General features: G+C 45.4%; 1 protein-coding gene across 2 annotated transcripts in view; it reads right to left on the bottom strand.

Annotated features, from left to right (window-relative positions):
- Positions 1–19,688, bottom strand: part of ERGIC1 (endoplasmic reticulum-golgi intermediate compartment 1) — a 109,187-nt gene that overhangs the window by 54,751 nt on the left and 34,748 nt on the right. For both annotated transcript variants that reach the window (XM_040406348.1, XM_040406340.1), the window contains exon 3: positions 14,559–14,631. In XM_040406348.1, the coding sequence (XP_040262282.1) occupies positions 14,559–14,631 (73 nt within the window). The remainder of the gene's footprint in view (positions 1–14,558; positions 14,632–19,688) is intronic.

The following is a 19,688-nucleotide window of genomic DNA, read 5'->3' on the forward strand; positions in this document are numbered from 1 at the left end:
GCAATTCCGGATCCGAGCGGGACAAAGTCTGTCCACTTAGAAATGAATAAGTCTGCAATTCCGTTCCGCAAAATGCAGAACAGAATTGCGGACGTGTGAATGGGGCCTAAGAATGAGCTCCTCAACCAGAACCACTTTGTACCTTGTAATGAGCAAAAATTGAAGGACAGAACCAGGAGAAGAAAAAAAAAGGAAAAACCAAGAGAAGATGCAAAACAACAACAAGCAAGAACAAAATATTCAATGAAAAGAGAGATTTGAGGAAAACTAAGTAAAAAACGACAAGACCATCTAGAGGAGAAGAGGACAAGCTTAACCAGAAAGAATTCCAAGGATTCCAACAGAATAACACAAGGTTAGACCATCCTGCCACCACACCAACAACACACAGGATTACTAAAATATATGGTCTATATTTGAAACATACAAATACTTTCACCATGGAAAACTGCAATTTAAAAAGGACAGAACACAGAAGATGTTGCTAGCAAAGACTCCAACACACAAGCCACAGCCAGCAGGGGGTCTAACACCTTGGAGTTTGTTTACTCAGAGACAGAAAAGAACAGCCAAGCAAAAAAAGCAAGGGAAAAAAAAATACTAATGCAACAAAACCCAGAAAGCTTGTTTGCTGACTTTTCTAACAATGACCATGACAGGAAGAAATCCAATGTACTCTTTTATACTGAGAACAGTGAGGCCTGGCATAGAGATTTCTGCAAATTCTCTAATAATAATCACAAAAGGAGGCATCTGCAAGGACCGGCAGATCAAGGTCAGGGATGAGGAAAATCAACAGTGTGAGGTACTAACCCTGAACATCTACCACAATGGCACCATCATGGCACAAGGCACCGAGGCCAAATTGGAAGAATTTGAACAACTCTTCCCTCAAATTAAAGAACAGGCCAAAGTCTATAAGGATATACAAAGTCCATCGAACAAGACCTGTGAGGAACAAATTCCAGCAGAGACATCCTCCAGAGACATGCCTGCATCATGTCCCAGTCCAGCGTGCCCCTCACCCGAGGTCCTCAGAGAATGCTCATCTCAATTAGAAAGAGATTTCGTTCAATTCAAGGAACAGCTTCAAAGACAAAGACAATTAGCTGAAAGCAATACAAATGACCAACTCAGAGAAGAAATAAACAAACTGAAATCTGAACATAGGTTCCTTACAGGAAGTGCAATTGAAGATCCGACATCTACAAGAGGAAAATACCCAACTCAGAGAAGAGATAACACAACTAAAAACACAAACACAGCCCAACAACCAGGAGAGAGGATCAAAAAGGATGATATGTACTGACAAAGTACACAACAATGAACAAGACACCAAGAAGACTAATGAGTGTCCAAAAATCAACATAACAAAGAGCAGTGAAAGCCTCAGATAATCTTGAAGCCACCACCAGACAGCCAGCAAACCCCAGACATCACACTTCTGAAATTATAATAATGGACTCAAATGGGAAATACCTCAACACACAACGGCTCTTCCCAGGAAAGAGAGTCACCAAAATATTCTGTGCTACAATTGAACATGCGACAGAAGTCCTCAACAATCCCTATTTCATCGACCCCAAACACATCATCATACACACAGGAACAAGCAACATCCAGAAACAACAAGGAGCCATTGCAGACAGACTGTCACTACTAACAGAGACTGCACAGCAAAAATTCCCCCACTCCAAAGTCATACTGTCCTGTCTACTTCCAAGGATGGACATACCAGACCATATCATTTATAAGATAAATACAGAACTGGCTGATAAAACTAGCTCAAAGCCCAACATTCACCTGGCCCAACATCCATCCATAACACATCATCACCTCTATGATAACAAACACCTCAACAAACAAGGGGTGAGTCACCTGGCCAGAGAGCTAAAAGACATTGTGCTGAACAGAACCCATACTCCTGAACCTGGTAGAAACAAAACAAAAACTAACATAATAACAGCAAGAAGACCTCAATCATCAAACCAATACAAGGACAACACATTGAACCCAAAACCAAGACCGCGCAGATGGCAGAAATGGGGGGTAAGCACCCACCCCAAGATGGATATCAAGACCACCAGAGAGCAGAGACATGGAGGAGATACATAACGTGCTGAGGAGGGTCCATAACAAATTAATGTGACTGAACCAATTATGTAACAGACACAGTGACGACCATCTACAACCTGGACTGTCCCATACAATTTACTCATTACAAGGTATAACAACCCAAAATGACATCACTTATAATCAGCAGCTGGAACATTCAAGGTCTGAACGCTTCAGCCTTTGGATCCAAAGTAAAAGATCCAGACTTCATACAAAGATTGCAGGATAGTGACATACAAATCCTTCTGGAAACACGGAGCCGGGCACAGGATGAATTACAAGAGCCTGTCGGCTATAGAGAATTCTCCGTGCCCACCCAGAAAGATAAAAACATCAAACAGGGTCGCTACTCAGGAGGAATTTTAGTGTGGTATAAAGAAGAGCTACATGACAACATCAGAGCAATCAAAAAAGGAGAGCGCCACATCTGGATGAAAATAAGTAGCTCCATCCTCACCTCTCAGTCCGACATCTACCTGTGTGCAGCATATATCGCCCCACCCGAATCCCCATACTTCAGACCAGACATCTATGAGGCTCTACAAAGTGAGATCAACCACTTCCAGTCTCTAGGACAGTGATGGCGAACCTTTTACAGACCGAGTGCCCAAACTGCAACATAAACCCACTTACTTATCGCAAAGTGCCAACACAGCAATTTACCTTGAATACTACAGTCCAATATAGAATATCTTCCATGTACTTTATCATTTATTTACAATATTCTGCCTACATTCAGTGCGCTGCCTATGCTGTTCATAGTGCGCCCTGCGCTGATGAATGGCAGGAAAAGTCTAAGGTATATTGGTATAGAGTTGTTGCGATACCAAATTTTTGATTCGGTTTCGATACCATGAAAAAGTATTGCGATACTCGATACCACGCGAAAAAAATAAACAAAAAAAGCCACGTGCATTCCTCATTTTTAAAAATGGCGAATCGCGCAGTTTTTATTTTATTTTTTCTGTTCCGGCATTCACCACCTAGATTTTTTTTTTATATTTTAATAGTTTGGACTTTTCTGACGTGGCGATGTAATATGTTTATTTATATATTTTATATGTGAAATTGGGAAAAGGGGGGTGATTTATACTTCATATTTTAGTGTTTTTTTTTTTTTTTCACTTTTTATTTAATAACTATTTCCCCCCTTAGGGGCTAGAACCTGGGATCTTTCATCCCTTTTCCTATTCACCCTGATAGATCTCTATCAGGGTGAATAGGACTCCACACTGTCCCTGCTGCTCTGTGCTTTGTGCACACAGCATCAGGGATGTTACCATGGCAACCAGGGCTTCTGTAGCGTCCTGGCTGCCATGGTAACCGATCGGAGCCCCAGGCTTACACAGCTGGGGCTCCGATCAGAAGCTGCCACTGCACCACCAATGAGGGGGAGTGGAGAGGTCCCTGTGGCCACTGCCACCAATGATTTTAATACTGGAGGGTTGAGAGGGGCCGGCGCACTGTGCCACCAATGATTTTAATGGGATGGGGGGATTGAGGGGGGGGGGGGCACACTGCACCACCAATGATTTTACCCCTTTATACAGGAGGCGGGTACTAGCAGATCAGCGGCAGTTAACTGCCGCTGATCGCAGCTCCCTGTCAGGGGCAGGGTGCCGGCAATGCGATTCTGCTGCCGGCACCCGCCTCCTGTATGTGTTAAAGACTGACTACTGTATATGAGTCCAGACTTTCACTATTAGGCCACACAGAGCGGCGCCCAGCGATGTCTCAGCACTCACCATTTAGTCCTGGGCGCCGCTCCGTTCGCCCGCAGTGCCCCATTACTGTCTCCTCTCCTGCTCCACATGCTGCTGATTACTATCGGAGCGATGGGAGGAGACATCAGCTTCACTAGTGGGCGTTCCTTCTCCCTGGCTGTAGCGCTGTCCAATCGCAGCGCAGGGAAAAGGAACGCCCACTAGTGAAGCTGATGTCTCCTCCCATCGCTCCGATAGTAATCCTATCATTGGTGGCGCAGTGCGCCCGCCCCTCCTCCGCCCCTCTCTTCTCATTGCCGCCCCTCCTCCGCCCCTCTCTTCTCATTGCCGCCCCTCCTCCGCCCCTCTCTTCTCATTGGTGGCAGCGGCAGCAGCACAGGGCGGAGGGAGGACAGCTTCCTTCTCCCCGTGCTGCTGAGTGCTGAGATAACATGAGCGCGCCGATAGCAGCGCGCTCATGTTCAGAGAGTGACTAGACTGCGCAGAAGCGCAGCCCAGTATCGAAAAAACGGAAATCCCGGTATCGTATCGATACCGGGACAAAAGTATCGATTGGGTATCGAAATTTCGATACCCGCAACAACCCTATATTGGTACACCATAGACTTTTTCCAGGGTGTGGGTGCCCACAGAGAGGTCTCTGAGTGCCGCCTCTGGCACCCGTGCCATAGGTTCGCCATCAATGCTCTAGGACATGTGCTCATCTACGGAGACCTCAATGCCAGAACTGGGAGAGAAAAGGACTATGTCACCGCAGAGGGGAACACATACATATTGGGATCTGAAAGCTACTGCCAGGAGTCAATACAGACACAGAGAAACAGCTATGACAGTACAATCAACAAGAGTGGAAGAAAACTGCTGAATCTGTGTCGGAGTCTAGGGCTCTACATTCTGAATGGCCGCACCAAGGGAGACTCTCTGGGAAGATACACACTAAGCTCCCATGTAGGTAACAGTATGGTAGACTACGCCATCACAGACATGAACCCCACAGACATCAACGCCTTCACAATTACCTCACAAACACACCTGTCAGACCACAGCCAACTACTGCTCTATATCAAATCCTCAAACAAGCCATCCTCAAAACCCCATCAGACCGGTCTATACAACCTCCCACCATCATTTAAATGGTCCAGACAGTCCACCACAACCTACAGAGAGGTAGCCAACAGACCCGACATCGAAGAACGGTTTGTAAACTTCCACAACACCACCTATGTATTAGGTCCCCAAGGGGTGAACCGAGCAGCAGAGGACCTCCAAAAAATATTACAAATCATTGCAGAAACCTCTAACTAGGGGTGGGCGGTATAGTCGATATTAGGGATCGACCGATTATCGGTTTCACCGATATTATCGGCCGATATTGAGGATTTTGACGGTTATCGGTATCGGCATCTATTTTGCCGATATACCGATAACGTAATGGGAACACAGAACGCGCTGCTCTCAGCGCTCTCTGTGTTCCCTCCGCAGCACAGGGGAGAAGGAAGCAGTGTCTCCTCCCCCTGTGCTGCTGCTCTCGCTGCCGCCAATGAGAGGGGAGAAGACAAGAGGAGGGGAGGGGAGGGGCTGTGGCCGCTGCGCCACCAATGAAGATGAGTCTTTCATTAATTCAAATACAGGAGGCGGGAGCTGGCTGCAGAATCACATAGCCGGCTCCCGACCTCTAGTATGAACAGCAGCTGCGGTCCGCGGTAGTTAACCCCTTAGGTGCCGCGGATCGCAGCTACCGTTCATAAAGGTCGGGAGCCGGCTATGTGATTCTGCAGCCAGCTCCCGCCTCCTGTATGTGAATGAGAGAGGTATCTTCATTGGTGGCGCAGTGCGCCCCCCCCCCCCCCCAAGCCCCCCAGTATTAATCATTGGTGGCAGTGGCCACAGGATCCCCTCTCCCCTGCTCCTCCGATCGGAGCCCCAGCAGTGTAAACCTGGGGCTCCAATCGGTTACCATGGCAGCCAGGACGCTATTAAAGCCCTGGCTGCCATAGTCAGTAACCTTGCTGCTGAGCACAGAGCAGCAGTGTGAGATCCTATTCACCCTGATAGATCTCTATCAGGGTGAATAGGACAAGGGTTCTAGTCCCTAAGGGGGCTAAAAGTTAGTTAAAAAAAAAAAAAAACACACAAAAATATTAAGTATAAATGAAAGATTAACAAAAAAATAAAATAATAATACACGTTAACAATAAACATATTAATTTTCAGCAGATTTGTGTAGGAAATTTTTTTTTTCATTCAAAAATAAAAATACCCAGAATATCGGTATAAATTATTGGCTATCGGCCTAAAAAAATCAATATCGGTCGATCCCTAGTCGATATGCGATATAAATTTGGGCCACGATATGGATTTTCGCCATATCGCTGGACCGCGATATGATCGCGCTCTCTGCGCGCACCATTTTCTCCTGAGCCGGCACAGTGGAGAAGGAGGGAGTCCCTCCCTCCCCACTGTGCGCGGCTGCCGCTGAACACCAATGAGGACAGAGTAGGAGGAGGGGAGGGACTGTGGTCACTGCACCACCAATGAATGTGCCGGCCATATCCCACAGGGTCCCCCTCCTCCCCCCCATCATTGGTGGCAGTGGGCAGCTCCGATCGGTTACCATGGCAGCCAGGAGTCACGCTACTGAAGTCCTGGCTGCGATGGTATGTTAGTGAGCAGCATTATACTCACGTGCGCCGTGGCCGCCGGGCGCTCCTTCTGTCTGTGCGGCAGATTGCTAATGCTTATAGCATTAGCAATGCGCCGCACAGACCTATGAGAAGAAGGAGCGACCGGCGGCCACGGCGCAAGTGAGTATAATGCTGCTCACTAACATACCATCGCAGCCAGGACTTCAGTAGCGTCCTGGCTGCCAGGGTAACCGATCGGAGCCCCAGCATTACACTGCTGGGACTCCGATCAGAACTGCCCACTGCCACCAATGATGGGGGGGGGGGACCCTGTGGCCACTGCCACCAATGATTAATACTGGGGAGGGAGGGAGGGAGGGGGGTGGGTTTGAGTTACCAGAGGGGGCAGATCAGAGGCTGGGGGAGCAGATCAGAGGCTGGGGGGGCAGATCAGAGGCTGGGGGGGGCAGATCAGAGGCTGGGGGGGGGGCAGATCAGAGGCTAGGGGGGGGCAGATCAGAGGCTGGGGGGGGCAGATCAGAGGCTGGGGGGGCAGATCAGAGGCTGGGGGGGCGGGCAGATCAGAGGCTGGGGGGGCAGATCAGAGGCTGGGGGGGCGGGCAGATCAGAGGCTGGGGAGGCGGGCAGATCAGAGGCTGGGGGGGAACATGAGAGGCTGGCTGCCATGGTCAGCTCCCTGCTGTTGTGTGCACAAAGCACAGGGCAGCAGGGAGAGTGTAAAGTCCTATTCACCCTAATATAGCTCTATTAGGGTGAATATGACAAGGGTTCTAGCCCTTAAGGAGGCTAATAGTTATTATATAAAAAGTAAAAAAAAATAAAAAAAAGTTTAACCCCTTAAGGACTCAGCCCTATTTCACCCTAAGGACTTTTTTGCAAATCTGACCAGTGTCACTTTAAGTGCTGATAACTTTAAAACGCTTTGACTTATCCAGGCCGTTCTGAGATTGTTTTCTCGTCACATATTGTACTTCATGACACTGCTAAAATTGGGTCAAAAAGGTAAATTTTTTTTGCATAAAAAAAATACCATATTTACCAAAAATTTTGAAAAATTTGCAAATTTCAAAGTTTCAGTTTCTCTACTTCTGTAATACATAGTAATACCCCCAAAAATTGTGATGACTTTACATTCCCCATATGTCTACTTCATGTTTGTAGCATTTTGGGAATGATATTTTATTTTTTGTGGATGTTACAAGGCTTAGAAGTTTAGAAGCAAATCTTGAAATTTTTCAGAAATGTACAAAAACCCAATTTTTAGGTACCACTACAGGTCTGAAGTCACTTTGCGAGGCTTACATAATAGAAACCGCCCAAAAATGACCCCATTCTATAAACTACACCCCTCAAGGTATTCAAAACTGATTTTACAAACTTCATTAACCCTTTAGGTGTTGCACAAGAGTTATTGGCAAATGGGGATGAAATTTGAGAATTTAATTTTTTTGCCTAATTTTCCATTTTAACCCATTTTTTGGGCGATTGTCTTGGGTAGGGTATGATTTTTGCGGGATGAGATGACGGTTTGATTGGTACTATTTTGGCGTACATGCGACTTTTTTGATCACTTTTATTACCTTTTTTGGGAAGTAAGGTGGGCAAAATTTCAATTTCCTCATTTCTTTTATTTTTATGGCGTTCACCGTGCGGGGAAAGTAACACGACCGTTTTATAGATCAGGTCGTTACGGACACGGCGATACCTAATATGTGTAGTGTATTTTTTATTCAGTGATAAATGTTTGTTTTTTTTATCTTAACTTTTTTCACTTTCTTTTACATTTTTTTGACCCAGACCCACTTGGTTCTTGAAGATCCAGTGGGTCTGATGTCTGTATAATACAGTACAGTACACTATATAGGGTACTGTACTATATTTTACTTACACTTTAGCATAGATCTGTTCAGCACCATGGACAGCAGGATGCCTGAGAAGGCGTCCTGTTGCCATGGGAACCTTCCCCGTCTGCTCAGTTGTAGCCACAACTGCGCAGACGGGGAAGGGTAAGGACGGGGCTGTCGGGGGGCTGTCTGGGAGCTCTCTCCCTCTCCCATCGGGGGGCTGCAAAGGCACAGCAGCCCCCTGATGGGAGAGGGAGGGTGCTCCCTGAGCTGTTAACCTTTTCCATACAGCGGTCCGTACGGACCGATGTATGGAAAGGGTTAAACGGCTGACATCGCATCACCGATGTCAGCCGTTTATACCAGGGTGTCAGCAATGTGCTGACACCCTGGTATAACCTCTGCCCGCCTCCCGCACCGCCTGCGACACCCCCCCCTGCACCATCCGCCCACATAATATCATTCAGGGGTGCAGGGGGGGTTAATAAAACTTTATTTCGGGCATTTTAAAGTTTGATCACCGCGGTCAGAGACCGCGGGGATCAGAATCGGCTAAAAGCGCAGCAAACCGCAGGTCTGAATTGACCTGTGGTTTGCTGCGATCGCCGATACGGGGGGGTCACATGACCCCCCCCCCCCCCCCCCGGCGTTGTGACAGGATGCCGGCTGAATGATTTCAGCCGGCATCCCGTTCGGATTAACCCCCGGGGCGCCGCAATCTTATTTTAAACTCATGACGTACCGGTACGTCATGGGTCCTTAAGGACTTGGGAAACATGCCGTACCGGTACGTCATGCGTCCCTAAGGGGTTAAACACCCCCCCCCCCCAAATATAGAAAATAATATATCGCAATATATATCGCATATTGCACATGCTTAAAATTATATCGCAATATAGATTTTAGGCCATATCGCCCACCCCTACCTCTAACATAAAAAAAGTCACCCACCGAAAATCAGCCAAATAAATGGTTTGATAGAGAATGCCAAACTCTAAGGAACGCCCTGCGAACAGCTTCAAATAAAAAACACAGAGACCCTGACAATATTGATCTGAGGAGCACTTATGGGGCCCTACAGAAAAACTACAAACAAATCCTGAGAAAGAAGAAACAAGACTTCATCTCCAGAAACTTGCAACAACTGGAAGATGCTCTTCAGGAAAACTCTTTCTGGGAAACCTGGAATCAAATCGGCTCAGGATCCAAGAAAACCAATCTCCACATCCAAAATGGCAACATCTGGCTCAACTACTTCAAGAGCCTGTACAAAGGCATTCCATATGAGGAGCTGAGTGTGGAACAAATTCACATCATCCAAAGACTCAATGAAATGGAGGAAACAATCAAAGGATTACCAAAACCCCCTAGACACACCCATTACACCCCAAGAAATAGCTGAGAAAATTCAAGACCTGCGATGTAAAAGATCCAGTGGGATGGATGAAATCTTTCCAGAGATGATAAAACACAGTTCTCCAGAGGTACATGCCGCAATATGGAATGTCTTCAATCTGGCCCTGAGTGTTGGGCACTACCCTGACGTATGGAACCAAGGCCTCATAACACCCATCCATAAGAGTGGAGACCAGTAGGACCCGGCCAACTACAGAGGAATCTGTCAGCAGCACGCTGGGAAAACTGTTCAATAGTATTCTGAACAGAAGGATCCCCACCTTCCTGACACAGCGTAATATCCTCCATAGAAGCCAAGCCGGGTTCATGCCAAACCATCGCACTACTGATCACATCTATACTCTACACATACACTATACTCTCATCAAGAACCATGTCCACAATACAAAGCACGGGAAGATATTTGCCTGCTTTGTGGACTTTAAGAAGGCCTTTGACTCCGTGTGGCACCCAGGTCTGTTCCTCAAACTACTGGAGAGTGAATAGGAGGGAAGACTTATGAGGTCATCAAGAGCTCCTATACTGAGAACATCTGCAGCATAAAGATGAATGGGAAAAGAACAGAGTACTTCCAGCAGGCTAGTGGAGTTAGACAGGGCTGCAGTTTAAGTCCAACTCTGTTCAACATTTACATCAATGAACTGGCTGCAGCCCTAGAATCCTCCTCAGCACCAGGACTGGCCCTACATGACACATAGGTGAAGTTCCTGTTGTATGCAGATGATCCCCTATTACTGCTGTCACCAACAGAGAAAGGCCTACAAGACAGCCTGGAAGTCCTGGAGAAGTACAGTGCGGCATGGGCACTACCCATCAACGCAAAGAAAACAAAAAGGTCATGGTTTTCCAAAGGAAGAACACAAAAATCAAGAGTTCTTCCCTCACACTAAACAGCTGCACTCTTGAGGAGTCCAACTGCTATACATACCTCGGCCTAGATATAAACCAAACAGAAAGCTTCAAGCCAGCCATAGAGGCCCTGAGAGACAAGGCGTGTAGAACCTTCTATGCTATTAGGAGAAGACTACACAAAATAAAACCACCTGTGACAGTCTGGCTTAAAATCTTTGACAGCGTCATTACCCCCCATCACCTATCCAGACCGAACCAAATGGGATTCCAGCCCAACAGAAACATTCCACCTGGAATTCTGCAAACACCTCCTGAGCTGGGCAGATTTTCTTTACTTCTTGCAGTACAGAAGAGGGCGTTATCATATTGGAACCACCTACAGAACAGCAGCCCCAACTCATACCACCATAAAGCCCTACTGGCCAACAAGGACCACTCCAAATCATGTGGGCTGCAACAACTGATCTCCACCCTGTCCATCCAAAGCTCCCATACACACGGCCTAACAAAATACCAAATAAAGGATGTAATGAACAATTCTAAAGAAAACTATGTCAGAGAACGGAGAAATGACATAGCAAACTCCAAGAAACTCACCGTCTACCAATCACTGCAGAGAGAATACAAACTGGCCCCATACCTGGAGATACTACAAGAGCCCAAAGACAGACAAGTCCTGAGCCTGTACAGGCCTTTCGTCTCCGCTCAAAAATAATGTTCTGAGCGGACACAGAACGGACCCCATTATAGTCTATGGGGTCTTTAGGCTCCGTTACGCTCTGTTAGGTCTCAGTTATCTGCAGAATCCATCCTTTCCGTTCTCCGGCTTCTCAACGGAGCCGGAGAACGGAAAGGAGAAACGGTGATGTGAACGAGGCCTAAGCTGGATATTTGAGTATCTTTTTGGAGTATGAGAATAGCTGTGCTTCAAGTTGCTCTTTTCTTTTTTGGATTGACTTCTACAAGTAAACCTAGGGACCTCCAAGAGGGTTTCTAACACCAGTGGTGTGGCTTGAGACTCAACATTCCTTCCAACTTTTCTAGACTAACTACAAAGTGCACCTTAGTGCTGTGCCAATCCTTTCAACAACTCTAAAGTGAAAATAAGCCAATATGTTTTTTTACTACCCCATCTTTATTGGGACCAGGAGCAACATAAAAGATTTGGGAAAGATACTGATTATCCTATGTCTATGACCAACTAAATGCATTCAAAGAATGCGGAAGAACACAGTAACTCCATACTGTGATAGGGAGCAAACAAATTTTACCAATTAACTTACATTAGCAGCCATTGTTGGAAAGAAAATGGACTGCGTATAGAGTGTACAAAGAAGGGGGAATAATTGTAAAAACATTCACACTGGGAAGGAGTGACGCTGACTGGACCTTCATCTATTGTACATTTCTGTAGGATGATACAGGATGGGACGCGTAGCATTGTCCAGGAAACATTACAAGGGCTCTGAGAATGTCTGTGGGAAGCAGAGGAGTAACCAGAAAAACAATTACCTTATATTAGGAAATGCCATGAGTAATATGTTATCTGTTCAAAAATGAGCACATTCAGCTAGAAATGTGGCATTATCTTTAAAGAGAACCTGTCACCAAAAAATGCAGTGTAGTCTGCAGGCAGCATGTTATAGAGCAGGAGGAGCTGAGCAGATCGATATAGAGTTTTATAGGAAACGATTAAGTAAAACTTGTAATTTATACATTTAAATCTCTGCTCTTTCTGACCTCAGTTGTATGTATACACACTCTCTGTGTAAGTGTGTATACAATTAATAGCTGTACACGGGAAAGGTGTTATCAGTGATTGATAGTATTCTCTGTGTAAGTGTGTATACATAGATAACTGTCAGTCACTGATAGTTGTACACGGGGAGGTGTTATCAGTGATTGATAGCATTCTCTGTGTAAGTGTTGTAGGAAGGAACAAGGGGCCATCATTGATGGTCGGTATGTGTCACGGAGGTTCCTGGCCTCGGTGAGTTAAGAGCCAGTTTTTCTCAAGGGTCATTATTGCAGATTGCAGTCTGACACTTCAGCCGTTTAGTATGGCTGTAAAGCTGATCCGGGACGGCTTTTACTGGTAGTAGCCAAAGACTGCAAACAGACGTGCAGGCCGCCTGGAAGAGGCCAGTGAACTTTTCTGCGGCTGAGCACTCAGCCGGGTGTGAACTGAAACCTAGGATTCCAGGTGAACACCGTTTTGTTTTTGCTGTGTATGAACAAGCACCAAGACTCTTATGATTTGCTGAGTGTGAATAAAACACTAAAGTTCAATTTACAACCTGGTTCCTTGCCCCTATACTGCGTCCGCTAACCTGTCTACCAGAGCAAATCCCCACAGTGTGAATACATAGATAGCTGTCAGTCACTGATAGATGTACACAGGGGAGGTGTTATCAGTGATTCATAGCATTCTCTGTGTAAGGGTATATACATAGATAGCTGTCAGTCACTGATAGATGTACATGGGGAGGTGTTATCAGTGATTGATAGCATTCTCTGTGTAAGGGTATATACATAGATAGCTGTCAGTCACTGATAGATGTACATGGGGAGGTATTATCAGTGATTGATAGCATTCTCTGTATAAGGGTATATACATAGATAGCTGTCAGTCACTGATAGTTGTACACAGGTGAGGTGTTATCAGTGATTGATAGCATTCTCTGTGTAAGTGTATATACAGGTACATAGATAGCTTTCAGTCACTGATAGTTGTACACAGGTGAGGTGTTATCAGTGATTGATAGCATTCTCTGTGTAAGGGTATATACATAGATAGCTGTCAGTCACTGATAGATGTACATGGGGAGGTATTATCAGTGATTGCATTCTCTGTGTAAGGGTCCATTCACACATCCGCAAAACGGGTCCGCAATTTTGCGGAACAGATGCGGACCCATTCATTTTCAATGGGGCCGGAATGTGCTGTCCGCATCCGCATTTCCATTCCGCAAAAAAAAATAGAACATGTCCTATTCTTGTCAGCAATTGCGAACAAGAAAAAGGAATTATCTATGAGAGTGTCAGCGATGTGCAGTCCGCAAAATGCGGAACGCACATTGCCGGTGTCAGTGTTTTGCGGATCTGCAAAACACATACGGACGTGTAAATGGACCCTAGGTGTGAATACATAGATAGCTGTCAAGCACTGATAGATGTACATGGAGAGGTATTATCAGTGATTGATAGCATTCCCTGTGTAAGGGTCCATTCACACGTCCGCAAAATGGGTCCTCATCCGTTCCGCAATTTTGCGGAACAGGTGCGGACCCATTCATTTTCAATGGCGGCGGAATGTGCTGTCCACATCCGCATTTGCGGATCCGCACTTCCGTTTCACAAAAAAAATAGAACATGTCCTATTCTTGTCCACAATTGCAAGAAAAGGCACTTTCTATGAGAGTGACGGCAATGTGCGGTCCGCAAAATGTGGAACGCACATTGCTGGTGTCCGCTAACCTGTCTACCAGAGCAAATCCCCAAATTGGTGGCTTGGAGCGGGCACACGCAGGGAGGCTGGCCTGAAGGCCGAAAAAGTATTTTTTTTTCCGGGCACGGGTGTATGTCCTATATCAAGCCGGCAAGGTTACGACCCATGTCCCCTGACAAAATGGAGGCGGTCGTGAAAGCCCTCATGGAGGCTAACTTGCAGCAGCGGGAGGCTAAAAAGCAGCAGCAGGAAACCAACCAGTTGCTATTACAACATGTGATGGCGTTACAACCATTCACACGTCCGTAAAACGGGTCCACATGCGTTCCGCAATTTTGCGGAACAGGTGCGGACCCATTCATTTTCAATGGCAGCGGAATGTGCTGTCCAGACGAAAAAAATAAATAAATGTTTTTCATTCAAACCAATGTAAAACTTTTTTTTTTCCACTTTAAAGAACACATCTACATATCCCACACTTTCTGTACTGGCTTATTTGTGGTTAAATACTCACATTTCACTGGCAATAAATCCAGTCAACTCTGACAAGAACAGAAAAGTGATGAAGAAACAGCAGCAAATGGAAACTGTAAGAAAGAAAACAGCAAAACTGTGTCAATGGAGGAATGAAAACACTGACTGTACAGCCAGAATCATGTGAACAGGCGCAGGAGAGACGCTCAACACAGATTTCACATACAAAAGAAATATTGCTCAAATATCAGATGAGGGTGACTCACAGCCTACCATGTAATTGGAGACAGGGGATGTACACTGCTCAAAAAAATAAAGGGAACACAAAAATAACATCCTAGATCTGAGTTAATTAAATATTCTTCTGAAATACTTTGTTCTTTACATAGTTGAATGTGCTGACAACAAAATCACACAAAAATTAAAAATGGAAATCAAAATTTTTCAACCCATGGAGGTCTGGATTTGGAGTCACACTCAAAATTAAAGTGGAAAAACACACTACAGGCTGATCCAACTTTGATGTAATGTCCTTAAAACAAGTCAAAATGAGGCTCAGTAGTGTGTGTGGCCTCCACGTGCCTGTATGACCTCCCTACATCGCCTGTGCATGCTCCTGATGAGGTGGCGGACGGTCTCCTGAGGGATCTCCTCCCAGACCTGGACTAAAGCATCTGCCAACTCCTGGACAGTCTGTGGTGCAACGTGACGTTGGTGGATAGAGCGAGACATGATGTCCCAGATGTGCTCAATTGGATTCAGGTCTGGGGAACGGGCGGGCCAGTCCATAGCATCAATGCCTTCGTCTTGCAGGAACTGCTGACACACTCCAGCCACATGAGGTCTAGCATTCTCTTGCATTAGGAGGAACCCAGGGCCAACCGCACCAGCATATGGTCTCACAACGGGTCTGAGGATCTCATCTCTGTACCTAATGGCAGTCAGGCTACCTCTGGCGAGCACATGGAGGGCTGCGCGGCCCTCCAAAGAAATGCCACCCCACACCATTACTGACCCAATGCCAAACCGGTCATGCTGGAGGATGTTGCAGGCAGCAGAACGTTCTCCACGGCGTCTCAAGACTCTGTCACGTCTGTCACATGTGCTCAGTGTGAACCTGCTTTCATCTGTGAAGAGCACAGGGCGCCAGTGGCGAATTTGCCAATCTTGGTGTTCTCTGGCAAATGCCAAACGTCCTGCACGGTGTTGGGCTGTGAGCACAACCCCCACCTGTGGACGTCAGGCCCTCATATCACCCTCATGGAGTCTGTTTCTGACCGTTTGAGCAGACACATGCACATTTGTGGCCTGCTGGAGGTCATTTTGCAGGGCTCTGGCAGTGTTCCTTTTGTTCCTCCTTGCACAAAGGCGGAGGTAGCGGTCCTGCTGCTGGGTTGTTGCCCTCCTACGGCCTCCTCAACGTCTCCTGATGTACTGGCCTGTCTCCTGGTAGCGCCTCCATGCTCTGGACACTACGCTGACAGACACAGCAAACCTTCTTGCCACAGCTCGCATTGATGTGCCATCCTGGATAAGCTGCACTACCTGAGCCACTTGTGTGGGTTGTAGACTCCGTCTCATGCTACCACTAGAGTGAAAGCACCGCCAGCATTCAAAAGTGACCAAAACATCAGCCAGGAAGCATAGGAACTGAGAAGTGGTCTGTGATCACCACCTGCAGAACCACTCCTTTATTGGGGGTGTCTTGCTAATTGCCTATAATTTGCACCTGTTGTCTATCCCATTTGCACAACAGCATGTGAAATTGATTATCACTCAGTGTTGCTTTCTAAGTGGACAGTTTGATTTCACAGAAGTGTGATTGACTTGGAGTTACATTGTGTTGTTTAAGTGTTCCCTTTATTTTTTTGAGCAGTGTATTTTAAGGAAGATATAAAATTTGTAGATATACACACACACACACACACACACACACACATACACAGTCAGGTCCATAAATATTGGGACATTAACACAATTCTAACATTTTTGGCTCTATACACCACAATGGATTTGAAATGAAACAAACAAGATGTGCTTTAACTGCAGACTGTCAGCTTTAATTTGAGGATATTTACATCCAAATCAGGTGAACGGTGTAGGAATTTCAACAGTTTGCATATGTGCCTCCCACTTGTTAAGGAACCAGAAGTAATGGGACAAAATAATAATCATAATTCAAACTTTCACTTTTTAATACTTGGTTGCAAATCCTTTGCAGTCAATTACAGCCTGAAGTCTGGAACGCATAGACATCACCAGACGCTGGGTTTCATCCCTGCTATCTCTCTGATTAGTTTGTTTTGTTTTTTCAGCCTAATGATGGCTTGGTTCACTGATAGTGACAGCTCTTTGGATCTCATCTTGAGAGTTGACAGCAACAGATTCCAAATGCAAATAGCACACTTGAAATGAACTCTGGACCTTTTATCTGCTCATTGTAATTGGGATAATGAGGGAATAATACACACCTGGCCATGGAACAGCTGGGAAGCCAATTGTCCCATTACTTTTGGCCCCTTAACAAGCGGAAGGCACATATGCAAACTGTTGTAATTCCTACACCGTTCACCTGATTTGGATGTAAATAGCCTCAAATTAAAGCTGACAGTCTGCAGTTAAAGCACATCTTGTTCGTTTCATTTCAAATCCATTGTGGTGGTGTATAGAGCCAAAAATGTTAGAACTGTGTTGATGTCCCAATATTTATGGACCTGACATTAATATATATATATATATATATATATACATATATATATATATATATATATATATATATATATATATATACACACACACACACACACACACAGTGGAGACCAAAAGTTTGGACACACCTTCTCATTCAGAGTTTTCTTTATTTTCATGACAATGAAAATTGTAGATTCACACTGAAGGCATCAAAACTATGAATTAACACATGTGGAATTATATACATAACAAACAAGTGTGAAACAACTGAAAATATGTCATATTCTAGGTTCTTCAAAGTAGCCAGCTTTTGCTTTGATTACTGCTTTGCACACTCTTAGAATTCTCTTGATGAGCTTCAAGAGGTAGTCCCCTGAAATGGTTTTCACTTCATAGGTGTGCCCTGTCAGGTTTAATAAGTGGGATTTCTTGCCTTATAAATGGGGTTGGGACCATCAGTTGTGTTGAGGAGAAATCAGGTGGATACACAGCTCCTACTGAATAGACTGTTAGAATTTGTATTATGGCAAGAAAAAAACAGCTAAGTAAAGAAAAACTTTAAGAAATGAAGGTCAGTCAGTCAGCCGAAAAATTGGGAAAACTTTGAAAGTAAGGGCTATTTGACCATGAAGGAGAGTGATGGGGTGCTGCGCCAGATGACCTGGCCTCCACAGTCACCGGACCTGAACCCAATCGAGATGGTTTGGGGTGAGCTGGACCGCAGAGTGAAGGCAAAAGGGCCAACAAGTGCTAAGCATCTCTGGGAACTCCTTCAAGACTGTTGGAAGACCATTTCAGGGGACTACCTCTTGAAGCCTTTTCTCTAATTTTTTATTAAAATATAACTTTTATTTCTCTTTTAAATAACAAATATAGCCACAAAAAACATATACATTTAAAACTCTATATGGAGGGCAAATATTAGGGGGCTGTAGGCTTGACACCCACTGCTTGTCTTGTGGGTAAGTTGAGATCTATGTCATCTCTTGCAAGGTGTTGCGTGGTGCTTGTCTGTAATGTCAGCCGACATCAGACACCTGCACCTATCGTTTGGGGATTAATGCCCTACCTAAAGTGCTTTATTTTACCAAGTGCGATATTTTTCTAACACTCTTAGCGGCACCTACCGCCCGCACTTATGCCTATTAGCTGCCCCTATAGTATAAGTATCTATGCGGCGTCTGCAGCTCGCCGTTCAGTGATCATTCTTCTGCCCTACCATACACATCTAAAAACTATTGATGCAGCTCTCCCGACATGTTTCACCGCTAGATGCGGCTTCTTCAGGGGGGTAAAGAGCTACCAACACTTTGTTAGTAGCTCTTTACCCCCCTGAAGAAGCCGCATCTAGCGGTGAAACATGTCGGGAGAGCTGCATCAATAATGTCAGCCTGTTTAATAGTGAAAAGTGTGGTGACAGAAACCCTTTAATGCCTCCATTTAAATACCATGTGAAAATAACTTTAAAGAAAGCTACATTGGATTTCTAAGGCTACTTGCACATTAGCGTTTTTTTGCGGATCCGTCATTGATCTGAAAAAACGCTCCCATTACCATAATACAACCGCATGCATCCGTCTTGAACGGATCCGGTTGTATTATGTCTTCTATAGCCATGACGGATCCGTCTTCAACACCACTGAAAGTCAATGGGGGACGGATCAGTTATCTATTGTGTCAGAGAAAACGGATCCATCCCCACTGACTTACATTGTGTGTCAGGACGGATCCGTCTTGCTCCGCACCACATCGCGGACAAAAAAAAAGCTGCTTGCAACGATGGGAGCACAACCAAACGGAACGGAAGGCATTTTGGTGCATTCCGTTTCGTTCAGTTCAGTTTGACAATGAATGGGGTCAAAACTGAAACGTTTTCTTCCGCTATTGAGATCCACTGACGGATATTGATAGCGGAATTGAAAACAATAACGTGAAAGTAGCCGAAACTGTATCTGTCAAGTGAACACAAATGTAGTAGTGCTGACAATGCAATTTATGCAATCCAGCTTCAGGAGCTGCAGCATCACAGAGGTAGTACCCCGCCTGTTGGCAGTGTCCAGCTTAGTGACAGGGGGTTAAGAACCTAAGATCATTAACTTAGTGATGTAGCTAGACTTCCGGCCCATACAGAATCCTAGAAAAGCTGATTAGCTATTTCCACGGCTCACAAAATAGGCGGCAGTGCTGACAGCCCCACAGAATGGTACAGTTGCAAGCCGAAATCAATATATCTGAATGTATTCAATATCTATAAGTAGAGTGTAAAACATGGCATGGAAGAAGGCATAGGAAATGGCATGATCGGTGGAGAACTCTAGTGTCATAATTTATTAGCAGCTGTAGCTTCAGACCTACGGCCATGGCAGCTCATAATTGCTATAGGAAATTGAGCCATATTCAAATAAGATTTTGGCAGGGGTTACAGGATTTAGACCCCCACAGACCAAATACTGATGGCCTATCCCATGTCACAAAAAAC

This window comes from Bufo bufo, chromosome 1, assembly GCF_905171765.1.
Source record: "Bufo bufo chromosome 1, aBufBuf1.1, whole genome shotgun sequence".
In the NCBI taxonomy this organism is placed as follows: domain Eukaryota; kingdom Metazoa; phylum Chordata; class Amphibia; order Anura; family Bufonidae; genus Bufo; species Bufo bufo.